At 43.9% G+C, this 15,439-nt stretch overlaps 1 protein-coding gene across 2 annotated transcripts; it reads right to left on the bottom strand.

The window, feature by feature from the left end:
* Nucleotides 1-1,372: 1,372 nt before the first annotated feature.
* Nucleotides 1,373-14,485, bottom strand: PDCL3 (phosducin like 3). 2 transcript variants are annotated; one of them, XR_008558510.1, is made up of 7 exons: nt 14,352-14,485; nt 12,101-12,230; nt 9,616-9,706; nt 9,195-9,338; nt 8,047-8,255; nt 5,129-5,408; nt 1,373-2,893 (listed from the first exon to the last, which is right to left on the bottom strand). XR_008558510.1 is itself a non-coding variant. In XM_008160577.3 (6 exons), exons 1-6 carry the CDS (start codon nt 14,355-14,357, stop codon nt 5,266-5,268), a joined length of 723 nt encoding a protein of 240 aa, XP_008158799.3. In that variant the 5' UTR covers nt 14,358-14,485; the 3' UTR covers nt 4,969-5,265. The 2 variants fall into 2 exon arrangements, 1 of the variants encoding a protein (XP_008158799.3); XM_008160577.3 differs by lacking the exon at nt 1,373-2,893 and having other exon boundaries at nt 4,969-5,408.
* Nucleotides 14,486-15,439: the final 954 nt, after the last annotated feature.

Here is a 15,439-nt window from a genome sequence, read left to right as displayed (position 1 = left end):
AAAGGCTAATATATGACAGAAGTTCGATCGCTTGCTATGACGTGTGCTGACCACCAGGGGCAGTGTGGAATGAAGGAAGGCCCCAGCTGGCAGCCAAAAGGCCCCAATTGGCCCTGATCGCTGGCCAGGCCTAGAGACCCTACCCATGCATGAATTTCATGCACCGGGCCTCTAGTAAAACATAATTAGGTTTCAGAATATAAAGTTAGTAACATTTCTAGTTAAATATTTCCATTTCTGTAAGTACTTGCAAGTAAAGGCTTCTTAGTTATTTTACTAGAGGCCCGGTGCACGGATTCGTGCACCAGTGGGGTCCCTTAGCCTGGCCTGTGGGGATTGGGCCGAAACTGGCAGTCCGACATCCCTTGAGGGGTTCCGGAGTGCAAGAGGGCACTCTGCAAAGTTGCTGTCGCTTGGCAGCTCCTGCATTGAGAGTCCGCCCCCTGGTGGTCAGTGCATGTTATAGCTACGGGGCAGTTGGCCAGTCACTTAGGCTTTTATATATATAGATATCTGCAGGAATATTAATGGGGGCTGAGGTTGGGAGTTTCTGGCCTTGGAGGCATGATTTCCCATGTTAATATGTTTTATTTTGAAATCTTCGGAGTCTGAACAAATTTCCAGGGATATTGTGTACAAAGGAAATCATTATCTTCATCTGGTTAAGAGGCAGCTTATGGGTTGAGCTCCAAGGGGCTGTCACCTCCTGAATCTCATTCAACCCTCTTACATTTCTTGGTTTCTTTCCCTGACAGTCTAATACAGCCATGAGGGCTCAAATGCTAGGTAACCAACCTGTATGTGCATGGCCCCAGAAGAGTCAAGTATTTCATTACAGTTCGTTGGCATTTCCTATGTGGCTCCTGCACATAATAAGGACTATCCTCTGACACCTCCACAAAGCTTGTTAGTCACCTAGGAATACCTGAGATTTGGGCTGGAGGAAGTGCCTCTCATCTTTAGAGTTGAATGAGTTCAGGCTGTCATTTATGAGGTAAAATGTTTGCTCAGATTTTCAGAATGCAATTCCAAATGAAAAGCCAAGCTAATTTTTTTCCCTCCTGTTCTTAGTTATCTCCACTCTTTTCTTTAGCCTGGGTTCTCTCAACCATTTACATTTAGCTCCACCTCAAGGATTTAAAAAAAAAAAAGCTGAAATAAAGTCACCCTCTTACCTTAAAACAGGGAGGTCTGAAATTCCAATGGAAACTCACCCAAATTCACTTGATACAAAATGAGGAGTCCTCGGGCCCCTGCTGGTACCGAGAATGGGTCGGGGTCTACAAGATGGTCTTGGGTGGGCTTCTTTGGAATCCTGCCACACTACACCAAGTAAATGTTAACATAAGAAAAGTCCAAACCTGTATGACTTTTTATGAGTTTATTTGAGTCAAACTGATGACAATTGCCAGGAAGCAAAATCTCAACAGACTGAGAAAATGCTCCAGAGAATGGCAGTTTTGCACCTCATTTTATACATTACAATCAAAGGATGAGGCATAAGGAGGGTTACATGAAACCCAGTGGTGATAGATTAGGGAGGTGGGAGAAAGTAAAGCGGGGAAATCTCTGGGATTGCATAAAACAAATAGACACATACTTCTTTTACATTGGTGGGTATAGGATAATTAACAATTAACACAATAACAATGATCGGTTTTGTGGTCTCTGCTCTGGTGTAGTAAGGGGTCCTGAAAAGGGGAAGTTACACTGACATTCCCAAGGTATGTTATCATAGATACAAAAAGATTAGACAGGCTTGGTTAAGGTAAAGACTGATCTTTGTAAAGGAAGATACAGGCTTAGGGCATGACTACTCGCCATGACTTGTTTAGTGAAGTTTTCATTTCAGACCATCTTTTGTGGTTACTTTCAGCCTCTGAGTTTGTAAGACCAGCCATGCAAGCCATGCAGGCATCCCCTGTGCTTGCCAGGTTTAGTATGGCCCCTTTTGCATCCATACCCCCTCCAAGTACCTAGTTCTTCACACACTGGAAATGGAAGTCCTAAATTCTAACTCATGAAGTTACTGGAAGGCAATGACGAAGTAGAGACAGGAATACAGATGTTCTTCTGTTGGTCAAGCAATTTGAAAAGTGGGGAGTAGAAAGCTAAGATAACTGTTGTTGTTGTTTTTTTTTTTTTTGCGGTGGCCTGGTAGCTTTATTGGGAAATGCTGCAGCTGCTACTAAGAGAAACCAGGATGGAAGTTACTCCTTTTGCAATAACAGAAGTCTACGAGGGCAGTCAGGAGCTGGGTTGTATTGGCCCCACAATGTCATCAGGAATGTTATGCTAAGTAGGCTGCAATCACATGGATGCTTTAGTCAGAAAGTAGAAGGGGATTAAGTCCAAAAGGGGCACATGCCTGTGTGTTTCTCTTATGAAACTTGTGCCCACCTCCCTCTGGCAATCTGTAGCTCCAAGGGAGGCTGGGAGTTTGATCCTTTAGCTGGTCCCGTTGCTGCTTGAGTGGAACTAGATAATTCTGGATACTTGGTAGGCAAACAGCAGTCTCTGCCACAGGACCCAAACACTCTTACTGCCTAACGCTGTGCATCTAGGGAGAGACTGAAATCAAGATGATTTATTGGAACAAAGTCCTAAAGACTATGGGAGAGGAGAGGGTCAAACAGAAAGAGAAGACAAGGATGGGCATGGGGTGGTGAGACTGAAAGCCAAGGGGAGTCCTCGTAGCACACAAGTGACAAGGTCTCCAGTGGAGTTGCTGAGTGGGGGGCAGTGTGCAGAGGGTAGAGGGCCTGCACCATCTGCTGTGTAAATGTGAACAGTATCAAGAATATGTGTTGAAAGCCACTTGTCCAAAGGCTGTATTTATGAGTAACAACTGGTTTCCATAGCAGGACAAAATCACTTTCATCAGGACATGTTTCTAAAGTAGGAAACACAATCACAACATTTTAGCCTGTCACATTTGAAAAGCACTTTGTCCAAATTTGTGTTTATTATATAAGAAAACTGGATTGAAAGCTGAAGGTAACAGAGGACAACAAATTTAGGCACTGGTGACAGGGGACACCATTTTAAACCAGGGGTTGCCAACCGGTGGTCCGTGGATCACTGGTGGCCGCTGTTCTACACAGCCCTTTCACATTTCTCAGAAAGTACCTTTCCATCCAGTACTTTTCTGAAGTGCTCCTGACACTCCAGAAACCACCATGGGAGGGGCCTCTGCTGAAACAGTTGTCTGTACCCTTGACGAGTGAGAACGAAAACTTAGGTTTGCAATGAAGGTGTACTCCATCTACTGACATCCTTTTTCTCTTCCACAAATAAGGAAAGTAAGAAAAAATCCGCTGTATTTGACCATAGTCTTAGTGTGTTTCAGTTTCCCCTGAAGACAGACTCTGGGTCCCATTCTTATGTTTTCCCTGGTCGCTTTTCTGCTGTGGAATAGATGAACTCAATGCTCAAGAGCCAAGTTGTATCATTTCTGTCACATCACAAATGCTCCAAATGAAGGAAGTTAATGGTGAATATTATAGGAAAGTCTCCCAGAATTATTAACCTGTAGCAATCTGCAGGTCAGGTTTTAAATCCCAATACTAATTTTAGGATAGAGATGCTTCTCTCTCTCTTTTTGGATGAGATTGGGCGCATTCAGTGGTGTGGCCATAGACGGTCTCTCTATCTTTTTGTATCAAATTTGGTCATCATGACTAAACAGCACCTAGGACCTAAGGCCCTGTGGCCAGATGGGGCTCATGAGCCAAATCCACAGGCAACTGAGCTTTAATTGACCACAAACTAAGTGTCTTAGTCTGGCCTGGAGGCAAGATGATGAGGCAGTTTACACACTCACATAGCTCCAAGTGGTACAGCAAACATTTAGAATCCCATCTGGTATAGGCGCCACCACTGTGGACACTGCTCACCTGCCCGCCAACATTCAAGCACAGTTCTCTCTTCTCCTGGGAGCCGCGTGAACTGCAGCCCTTAGGAGATGCAGTGCTCGAGCCTTCACCTGTGTTCCTCCCACAGCACTTCATTTCACTGTCAGCTCACACAGAAAACCTAAGAAAGCAGCTCTCCTTCAAGTGACAGACCTGCCAAGCTTGTATCAACCCTGCAATGAAAATTTCAGAAAAGATCCTTCAAGGTAAAACGTGACAGAGCGCTGGCTCTCATGTGTGTAGAAAAACCAATAATCACTAACACAGACAGTTCTGATGGATGAATCAAAGCTACTTGTCATTTGTTGAATTACAGCAAAAATAATTTTTACAGTATAATCAGAAGGAACTCTGTGCCCTCTCTGATTCATATTTTTAAGATTCAAACCAGCATTAAATGCTACATCATTCAACACAAATATTAGGGAATAATATTTCCCCTAATTATTCTGTTAATGTTGATTTGTTAAGAAGTGATAAATGCTACGAGGATTGTAGGCAGAAAAATATATTGATGCGTTTTTTTATTAATTGAGATTCTGTTTATCTATGTGCAAGCTTATATGTTTATTTAAAAAAATTAAGGTAGCCTTTTGCAGTAATTGAGATTAGCTGACATCTCAACAGTTTGAGACAAAAAACTATTTTAACTGGAAAAAATATTTAACCCAAGTGGCAGTAAATTGAGATCTTTCAGTTATTGCTTTAAGAAGACAGTGTTTGTTTTTATAAAAATCATTGCATATTCTTCCAAACAGAATAAATACTAAGATATTTTTCCTATCAATCATTCCTTTGAGCTATTACTCCTGTTGCTACCTTTATAAAAGAATAAATATAAACATTAATGTAACTGTAAAGCTTAGTTTGCAGTTTTTTGGGTGCAGGAGGCAGCCGATCAATGATTCTCTCTCATCATTGATGTTTCTATCTCTCTCTGTATATAATTCACATTAAAACAAACTCCACATTCCTTTTTATGCAATGATATGTGAATAAATAGTGAATAGTTTTACAGCTTTCTTAAACCACAAGTGAGGAAAACAAAGACATCTGCCATACCAACAGCTGGTCTTTATTTTTTTAAAGAAAATGTTATTAATTTAAAAAGAGTTCTAAGAAATCCAATAGGATTCCCAGCAATGATTATTCCTGAGAACTATGATATTTGAAACATAATTATAAAAGACTAAAAAACAAAGGATTCATCCTACTTTTTCCTTTTTAAAAAAAATCCGGATCATCTGTCACATCAAGAAAGCTCAGGCCCGGCCGGTGTGGCTCAGTGGTTGAGCATCAACCCAGGAACCAAGAGGTCACCGGGCAGGGCAGGACAGTACCGCAGCACAGCTCAGTCATCCTCAGAATCGCTACCCCTGCGCATGGGGACGGAGCTGCGCACCGAGGACAGCAAGACGTCTTCAATTGGCTTCTTAGGGTTTTCCTCCAGGTCTGTCTTGATTGCTCCAGACTCAGACAATTTCCACTCCAACTCTAAGCAATAAAGAAAAAACAAATCACCTAAGTCAGACTGCACAGGGCTCTCACCAAGTCAGATGTTTTCTATGCAGAAACTACAATCAACATTTGATGACAATTTAATTTTAGTGCCATAATTACAAGGTACCTAGAAGAAAGGAAAAAATCGGACCTTGAAGAAGGAAAACAAAAATACTTTCAAACACTTTTCCAGACAATGAGATCAGATGGGATATTACATACATTGGGACCTATTTGGTAATTAAAAGAAGAGACTACACCTAAGTCTCCTAATAACTTTAGTTTCTCAGACTCCACTATTTCCCAGGAAAGAAATCAGCATGAAGCATTTAAAGGCAATTCTTTTCACAGTCCTGCTGGCTATCTGATCAATAAGTCCTATTTTAGTTAACAAAAGGAAATTCTTCAGCCTCATGTCCAATATCTCCCATCTATTAGAGTCAAAGGCTAAATGGGTGATGACATCTTTGAACTGCTCATTTGTTCCAACTAATTAAAAAAAATTACCACAAAATGAATGAGTGACTAATGCCTCAGTTACTGTATTTCACTCTCTGATAATCAGTGAGCCCTTGTGAAGCAAAATCAGTAGAGGGTCCAGGCAGAACTAAGTGACTGCAGGAGAAAGTCCACAGCAGCCTGGTTTAAAGCAATGCTCTGTTAACTAGGTCCTGCCATTATAGTCAGACAACCAAGTTTACTGAAGTCATAGTCTGTAAAGTGCTCATGGAGATGAACAAACCAGCATTTTCAGTTTTCTCAGTTAAATGTTACAAAAATTCAACCAATTTCTTAAAAAAAAACACCAAAAACACACAAAACCCAAGCTTAAGATTTCTGATTCTTGACTCAAAAATACATTAAATCCACACATACATTCATACATATATGCATGCTATATGCCTTTACGCACTGGAATAACTGATGTAACATACTGATGTGTATGTTTATACTTTTCCCAGTTGACTATCATATAGAGTTATATATGGAATATAGGAATATTCCTATATAGTTATATAGGAATATTACAAAGTAATATGTAATCATATTTTTTTTTCTTTTCTTTTTTTTTCTTTATTGATTAAGGTGTCACATATTTGTCCTGTAATCATATTTGAACATGTTTTTAAAGACTACTAAAGCATAGTTAGACAGGTTATTTCAATAAAGAGATTTAGACCTAGCAGGAAGCCCTCAGGCCTCAGTCTCTCTTTCACATTGTGTGTGTATGTGTGTGTGTGTGTGTATACTCAGCCCAGCCTGGGCCCTTTTGCAGTCCGGGAGCCCTCGAGGGATATCCGACTGACGGCTTAGGCCCACTCCCTGCGGACATCCTTAGCGCTGCCTCGGAGGTGAGAAAGGCTCCCACCACTGTCAGCCCAGCTTCTGGCTGAGCTGCTTTCCCCTGTGGGAGCACACTGACCACCAGGGGGCAGCTCCCGTGTTGAGTGTCTGCCCCCTGGTGGTCAGTGCATGTCATAGTGACCAGTCCTTCTGCAGTTCGGTCGATTTGCACATTACACTTTTATTATATAGGATTTGACACCTCATGTTTAACAGGCAGAAAGGAATAAAAAGACATTGGTTACAAGTTAAGAGGAAGAATTAAAAAGACTTAATTTAATTTAATTTAAAAGTTACTAAGACATTCAACTGAGAAAATATTTCTAGGGAGATGATTCACATATATGTGTATGTGTATAATACATATGTATGTGTATGTGCATATATATATATATATATTAGTGACCTGGTGCACGGATTCGTGCACATTGAAAGGAAATTAATTAGAAGGTAGCAGTGGGACTGGGTGTGATGGGCCAGACACGCCCTGGAGTCAACCTCTCATGGTCTCTACCCCCGTCGGTCCCTCCCCCTGCCAGCCACACCTGGGTGGTGTCATGGCTCGAAGGGCATCTGTGGAATGAGCGGGGTGCCTCCAGTAGGTGGGGTCCCTCGGCCTGACCTGCAGGGATCAGGCCGAAACTGGCTCTCCGACATCCCCGGAGGAGTCTCAAAGTGTGAGAGGGCACTCTGCAAAGTTGCTGTAGTACAGAGTGTGGAATGCAAACACGAGTGTGCAGTAAACCAGATTTGGGGCCGACAGTGCCTCAGCAACAATATAACCCACGGCTGAAGGTGAAATCCGCAGCCCCACGAGGAATCGGGCTCCCTGCTCTCTGGTTTCAAGGTGCATCACCCGAGAACCGCCACTGCCAAACTACAGCTTGGCAGCTCCTGTGTTGAGCGTCTGCCTCTGGTGGTGTGTTTCACTGCGACTGGTCAGACACTTAGCATAACAGCTTTTTATATATATCTATATCTATATCTATATCTATATCTATATCTATATATCTATGCATCTGTCCTAATACGTTCATGTGAATTAAACAAAAACGAATGATGTGATCTCGAGCTATAATTTAAAACATTCAACTATAGGGACAAAAAACATTAATATTAAATATATTTTAAAAGTCCACCATGTCCTCTTTTCACTGAGAATCATTAGAGCTCAGTTATTCTGCCCCACTGACTAGTCTCAGATGAGAGATGAAATATGCTTCTTCCCATCTCTTCCATGCACTGGCCACCTCTCATGTGCCCTGGACCATCTCAAAGAGGCCCTTACCATCTATTGTCAGGTTCATGCCACCAAATACTAGAGGTCCAATAAATTGAGCCTTGATATCACCTTCAAGGTAAACAAATATTGTGGGCAGATTCCTATCAGGATAATTGGGGATGCAGGTTGTTGAAATGGCTTTGATAAATTTGACGTCAGGAAACTTCCTGGCAAGTCCACTGAAGTGCTGGTTTATCAGGGAACAGAGGGGAATCCTATAAAACAGAAATAGGAAACAATAGTGAGAGAGAAAAAAAAATAGACGCAGTTATGATTCTGCATTTACACAGAACAAAGCTCAACTAGCCTTCTGCCCTAAGTGAAAACTCACAAGAGGATCTGCTACTCCAGTCAAGATGAATTAACATTTTTTAAAAAAACATTCTGTGGCTTAGTGGTTGAGTGTCGACCTATGAACGAGGAGGTCACCTTCAATTCCCGCTCAGGGTGTATGCCCAGTTGTGGGCTCGATCCCCATGGGAGGCGTGCAGGAGGCAGCCGATCAATGATTCTCTCTCATCACTGATGTTTCTATCTCTCTCTCCCTCTCCCTTCTTCCCTGAAATCAATAAAAAAAATATATTTAAAAGAGCCACAAACCTTCTAATATGTTCAGGAAAAGTGAAGAACTCAAAATCCAAAGTCCAAATTAATATTCCGAAATGTAAGTCGGAAAAACAGTATCAATGTAAAAGATAATTGTTATGCCCTTCTCCATGACAGAATATTCAAGATCCAGAACGTGTAAAATACGTCAGAAAGTATTTCCTGCTCTGAGGACAGGCCTGGAGGTGAGAAACATGGAGGACCACTGCCCCACTCACTGTGGACAATCATTACCAAGGCACCGCGCCACCCACGGGAGTGATTCCTACATGGGGTTACGAAAAGCCAGGGTTTCTCTAGAGGAATAAATAACTTAGGAGTTTATTTTCAATAAAAGTAAAGTCTCTATTGTTACACCATAACAAAGGCATCTGTGTTAGTCACAAATATTAATTTGAAAATCTTAAGACAAAAATTAGGCATTAAGGTTTGGGCAAATCAGCCACAAAAAAATGTAAGATAAAACAACCTCCAATGTGGAATAAACCCAAGATGTTCAAGATATAAATTCAAATGAGCACCGAAAGACAAAGCGTAAGCTCACTCACCCTTGTTTGTAAAGGTGCAAGATCACCCACAAGCCCTCTCCGGCTTTGGTAACTTCCTGAACATAATCCTTTCCTGAGATCTCCAAAACTTCTCCAAATTTATTCCTCAGCTGAGCTGCTTTCAATTCAGCCAGTCTCTGCTGCCTGCACAACAAGGAGGAGTGAGTTATCTTACACACACACACACACACACACACACACACACGCACACATGTATATCTTTCACACAGCAACCTTCATAAAGGTCCAGGTTTATCTATTTGCCACATGGCAAAAGTCTAACACCTGTTTGCTGAAATCTGAAATATTATTATTTAATTATGGTCTTTTCCAAATGTGATCTCAGTCAAAAAATTCATTTTTCAAATGACACACATTTTAGTGCCACACAAAAAAACCAGTCCCTCTGGGTGGCACTAACCTGTACATTTCAATAGCTCGTTCATCTTCCTCATTAAATTCATCTTCATTATCCTCCAATTCTTCCAGAGTCATATCTTCATATGTTTTCACTGAATGTAATTAAGTTAGCAAAACCAAAAAATTTAAAGGACAAACATGCATTTTGTTTTTTTCCTTCACTTTTCTCCTAAAGATGTGCATGCAACACCCAAGACTCCCAGCCCATCAAAACCAGGACGCAAAGTACTTCAGGTATTACACTAGTAAAAATAAGTTGGGGTGTTTTAAAAAGAGAACTAGTGTGTTGGTATCTACAGGCTTGACTCTTTCCTACACACCATAGTTAAGGCCACGAATGAGAGGTTTCCCAAGTTTATAACTCACCTGGCAGAGCAAGCCCATACACTAGTGGGTGGTGTATCACAGTCCTCCTGTCTCCCAGGAGATGGAAGGAGACCAGTGGGTGTCCTCCCACAGTGAGCACACCCTTCCTAGAGTTACAGGGATTATCACAGGCTCTTGGTATTTTAGGCCACTCTATCTTTTCTTTTAAGAAAATGCTATAACATTTGTATTTTGTTTTTATTTCCATAAACACTCTTGCTTTTTACCATCAAAGTGGGCTTTTGTTCCTGACACCCACTCCATCACAACAAAGAACTGCTTTTATCAAGGTCAACAATGATCTTCATTTCTCGACTGAGCAGCATGTGATCCAACCCATCACTGCCTCCTCTGTGAAAGACTGCCCTCCGCTGGCTTCCAGGACACCTACGCTCTGCTCTCCTCCCACCCCTAAGACTGCCCTCCTTTGGACTGTTTGCTGGTTTGATCCCTTTTCTTCTTTATCTATAGCCACGCCCTTGTTGATAGTATCTCTTGGCTTGTAGTATGCTGACAACTCCCAAATTTATGCCTCCAGCCCCTATTTTCTGATTTGGAGAAAAACATACCCAACAGCCCACTTACCATCTCTATTTGTCTAATAAGAAATCTCAAAGTTACTATGTCCAAAACAGACTTCCTGATCTCACCTCCAAACCTGCTCTCTCCTAGCTTTCCTCAGCTCCGTTAGGGTCACTCCATCCTTCTGGTGGCTCAAGCCCAAAGCCTTGTAGTCATCCTAGACTTATTTCTCTCACACCCCTCATAGGATCAATCCATCAGCAAGTCCTGTTGGCCCTACCTTCAAAATATATCCAGACCTGACCACCTCTCACCATTTCTACCACCACCACCACGCTGGTCCAAGCCAACGGCCTCTTGCCTGAATTACTGCAGTAGTTTACAGACTAGTCTCATACTTCCTGCCTTGCCCCCCACTGTCCATGCTCAGGAAGGCAGCCACAGGATGGTGTTGCCAACATGAAGGACACATGTCACTCCTTTGCTGAAACATAAAACTCCAATGACTTCCAACTCACTACATAAAATCAAGATCCTTACTAGAAGCTACAAGGTTCCAAGTGGTTTGACCCCTAGTTACCTCTCCGAACTTACTACTCCTCTCTCCTAATCATATTGGCTTCCTTGCAGATTCTCCAACATACTTTTCACTAAACTAGCTGTTTACCTCCCTCATGTCTACCCAAATGTCATTCCTAGTGAGGTCCTCTCTGACCCTATCTAGAATTATACTCAACTCTCCTCCAACCCTTTCAAGGCCCTTTCACTGCCTTCTTTTCCTGTGTTTCATTATGTATTGTTCATTGTCTGTCTCTCACTACAGTGTAAGTTCCACAAGGACAGGGGTTTTTGTCTGGCCTGTGCACGGTTAAAGCCCCCCTGTCCAGAAAAACACACGGCACACAGTAATCGTTCAATAACCACTCGCTTTGTAACAAGACCTTCTCTAAATTAGCTCTAATATGTAAATGGGATTCTGTGTCAGTAGTTCTCAGACTCTAGTGTGAGTCAGAAATCCTTTGAGGCACTTGCTTAAAATGCACATTCTTGGGCCTCCTCTCCCCCCTCCTGAGATTCCGATTCAGTAGGAACTGAGTGTTTACAAGCACCCCAAGGATTCCGATTCAGGTAGTAGAGCTACCTTTGAGAAAACCCCTCTCTCAGCTCCCACACATTGTAAACATCTTATGCTTCCCTAAATTAAGTTATTTAAATATTTTCAATCAAGGCACAAAGAGAATAAAGTATAATCTCAGAATTATACAGACACTATAAACTTTGAGCAGATTTCCATGACATGATACCAAGTGAATCGCAGATGAGAAAGTCAAGTTTAAGATTGTCATGTGCTCATCTGACACACACAAGGAACTGTGGAAATGAAGGGAGCCTTGAAGTCCCCTAATTCTACGGCCCAGGAAGACACAGGTAGAGACATGCTATGACCTGCTTGCGGTCCCACAGCATTAATTCGGGCACCTCAATCCCTGGCTCCCAACTCTTGCTCAGAGGATCCTTCCACTAAAGCAGTTAGAGGCTTAGAAAGTTGTTTCCTACCCAGGCAGACACAGAACAGACAGTAATAAAAGCCAGCTCACCAACTGACTGCTCAAGCACTCGCTGCTCTTCCTCTTCTGCCTCCTTTTCCAGTTCCTTCAAACCTTCCTTTGCAGGCAAGATGCCCTTTTTGCGTAAGATGTCATTCCACTCAGTGTCTGCATTGGGGTCCTAGAATAGGGGACCAAGGATACATATACTATGAGTGCAAAGTCCACTAAGGAGGGTGCCATGTCGGGCAAGGGGTCAAATGGGAAAGGAAAGGTGGTGGGAAGAAAAATTCAAATTATGTTTCTGAGAAAGTGTCAAAAGACTCAGGGGCCCTGTTCCTTTCTTCCTGTCCTCCCCCCGCCCCCCAATCACTGAGGGGTATAAAACAGGATATGATGTGCAGATTAACATCAAAGCTGAAACCAAGGCTCTGACCTGACTTTATCCAATATTCTTGTTAATGACTTAGAGTGATTCATTCAACAGATATTTACTGAGCAAGAACTTATTGCAATAGTAAATTATTGCAATAGTAGGGAAGAGTGGTGAATACCAGAGCCACCTGTTTTACAGTCGAGAGGAAGAGACAGGCATCAAACAACTAAATACACAATCACAGACTTATTGCAAACTGTAGCAAGTGCAATGGCCAACAGGCTGCTGACCTAGAATTACGAGGGCCTGCATTCCACAGGTTGGGTAAAGACGGTCCCTCAGAAGAGGTGACATTTAACCATATCTGGAGGGTGAGAAGGAATCAGACATGAGAACTTAGGAAATTACATTCCAGGCAGAGGGACCAGCATGTTCAAAGGGCCAAGAGCAGCGATATTGAGCATCTACAAGTCCTGCGGCTGCAGGAGAAGCATGAGGAGAGCCTGATGCTAGGCTGACAAACAGCCAAACCTGAGAGGAAGAGCTGAGACCCACAGAATAGCTCACAATGGCTAACACCTGATGAGTGTTGGGCCCTGGATACTTTTCTAAGCCCTTTAGTTGTATCTGCTTAATTCATCTTAACAAGCCTAGGAGACACAGCATTTAGGAAGCCATTGCCATGCTGGTACCAGTCCAATTTACCAGGCAAATGTCAGAAGGATAAATCTCAAAGTGGGCTCTTAGCTCCAGAACCCAACTGTTCAAACACTGGCTTTGCACAGCTTGGCAGGGACACTTGCTAATGGATCTGGTTTGAAATGTGTAATCAAGGAGCGCTGTGGAAAGGGCATTGGGATAGCCAGGCTCCAGCCCACTCCACGTCGCGGTTTAGCTGAGATACAGCAAAAGAAAAACGAACAGAATCCTTTCAACTCGGTGGTCAGGGAAGGCCTCTGAAGAGGTGACATTTTTAAGGAGGGGCCTGAAGGATAAAGAATGCAAAGGAGCCATGGAGCCTGGAGCTTCCTCACCAGCATTTAAGAGTGTCTGGTCTGTGGCAGACACGCTGCAATTGCAGAGGATCATCCTCTCCAGCCTCAATGCCTCTAGCCCCAACCAAACCCACACGAACTTCATTCCCATTTTCCACTGAGCCAGAAACCATTTAATCAGAATTCCTGCCCACAGCGAGGTCTGGAAGGCAGCAGAATGACCTTTGGGGGAGCGTCCTTGACGACTTAGTTGTCACAGATTTTTGCTCATAAAAGCATCCATTTTCATTGTGTTTTCATTCATTTTCTTTCACTTTCCTTTGGGTTTTAGTCAAATTCCAGAGACAATAAAAGGACAATACAAGAGGATCTTGTTTTAAGACGGAAAGTAACTGAGCATCGGGGCTCTTCGGGCTGAGTTCTGAAAGCCAGGAGAGCCCCCTCAACCTGAACACCAACGTTAGGGGAAAGAGTGTAACGAACCCCTCCCCAATCTCTAAGTGGAGTCAGGAACAGGGGTTCCACCGCTGCTTTATATTATGGGACCCCCCCCAGGAGGGACCCTTCACTTCTCCAAGCCTCAGTTTCCCGATCCGTGCAAAGGGTCCATAACACGCCTGTTCAGGTGCTCAGTAAGGGAGTTAATGGGTAATAAGTAACTGCCAGGTGGGATACGACCTCAAAGAGAGGTAGCCCCAAAGAACGGAGATTTGGGGGTGGGATACCCTGAGAGGGAGACGCCCAGCCGGCAGGAACACGCCCGCCCTCCCGCACCGCGCCTGCGCCGGGCCTGGCCTAGCGAGCGTCCCCCGTGCCAGTGGCCTTTGGCGCTCCCCGCTGGCCCGGACGGGACAGTCCGCCGTCGGCGCGGACCTAGCGGGGTACACGAGCAACCGCAGCCCCCAGGCCTCGCGCCCCTTGGCTTGCTCACCTGCATCTTGTCTCAAATATCTTAAGCCAGGCCGACCACCGCGCCCGATCCCTCAGTTCTCTTCTGCGCATGCGCGCAGCTGCCGCCCGGCCTCTTCTCCCAGCTCAGCTCTCGCCCCGCCCACCGGGAGTGAGCTGGCCGAGCCAGGGAGGAAGCGAAGCCTCTGAGTCTGCGCGCGCTCCTCAAGAAACCAGCGCAGAAGCTGTGCGCACACGCGAGACAGGAGACGTCTACCTTCTGGCTGTGCTGCAAGTCACGTGACCCGCAGCCAACCCTGAGCGATACCTTATTAGGGCTGTTCTTCGGCCTTGGAGCTGTGGGCTGGGTGGAGGAGACACCAGCTCTAGACCTAAATGTGCAAAAGAAGTCTAAACTAAGCCCTAGAAGTCAGAAATAGAAATGTTTCAGTGATGCAGTGTTATAATAAAAAAATGATACAGGCTCACCTGGAGTTAAACCTATCATTTCAGCGTCGGATAAGGCAATTCATTTATAAGACATTTATTGAGAGCCTGCTTTGTACCAGGTACTATTTTAGGCTCTACGAATTCAGCAGTGATCACAACAGACAAAACCAGAAAGTCAATCCATATTTGCACCAATGTTTAGCCTTATATGGGCACACTGGAGGCACTGAGTAAAAATCGGCAGAGTCTGAATTGTAAAGTGCAGGTGCTAGGCCCCAGGCTTCCGCCTACAAAAGTCCAACGAATTTGAGTTAAAGAATCAATATCCCTCCTTGGACACTTGGGCTGGTGTTGCCCGTCTTTGAGATTTTCTCTGCCCTCCTCCCTCTGGGCAGAACCTAAGCCATGGAGGCTCTGATGCCGGAGCTGGAGGGAGGGGTGAGGAATTCACTCTTGACTGACTACCCCACCTGGATTCTCTTTATTGACCAGGAGCTGTATGTGTGCTGGTGGTGAGGCAAGGTAGGGGTGGGAGTGGTGCTGGAAAGTGGTCCCATACCAGGTGCGGCCACTCCTAAGTATGTCCCCAGTATGGATCTTCTGTGGCACAGATCCAAAGAGGATGAGATCTGAAATTCACTGGTTGCCATCTTCATCCCTAGGAAGCTGGGGAAGATAGAA

The sequence above is a fragment of the Eptesicus fuscus genome, chromosome 16 (assembly GCF_027574615.1).
Source record: "Eptesicus fuscus isolate TK198812 chromosome 16, DD_ASM_mEF_20220401, whole genome shotgun sequence".
Classification (NCBI taxonomy): Eukaryota; Metazoa; Chordata; class Mammalia; order Chiroptera; family Vespertilionidae; genus Eptesicus; species Eptesicus fuscus.
The sequence above is the reverse complement of the archived record's forward strand: the minus strand, read 5'-3'. Positions and strand labels throughout refer to the sequence as shown.

Bases quoted from the DNA above. Each gene is read 5' to 3' on its own strand.
- PDCL3 (XM_008160577.3), bottom strand. The intron at 8,256-9,194 runs GTGAGTGAGCTT...TCTGTTTTATAG, and splicing joins TTGCACCTTTACAAACAAGG to GATTCCCCTCTGTTCCCTGA. The intron at 5,409-8,046 runs GTAAGGGCCTCT...TTTATTGCTTAG, and splicing joins CATGAACCTGACAATAGATG to AGTTGGAGTGGAAATTGTCT.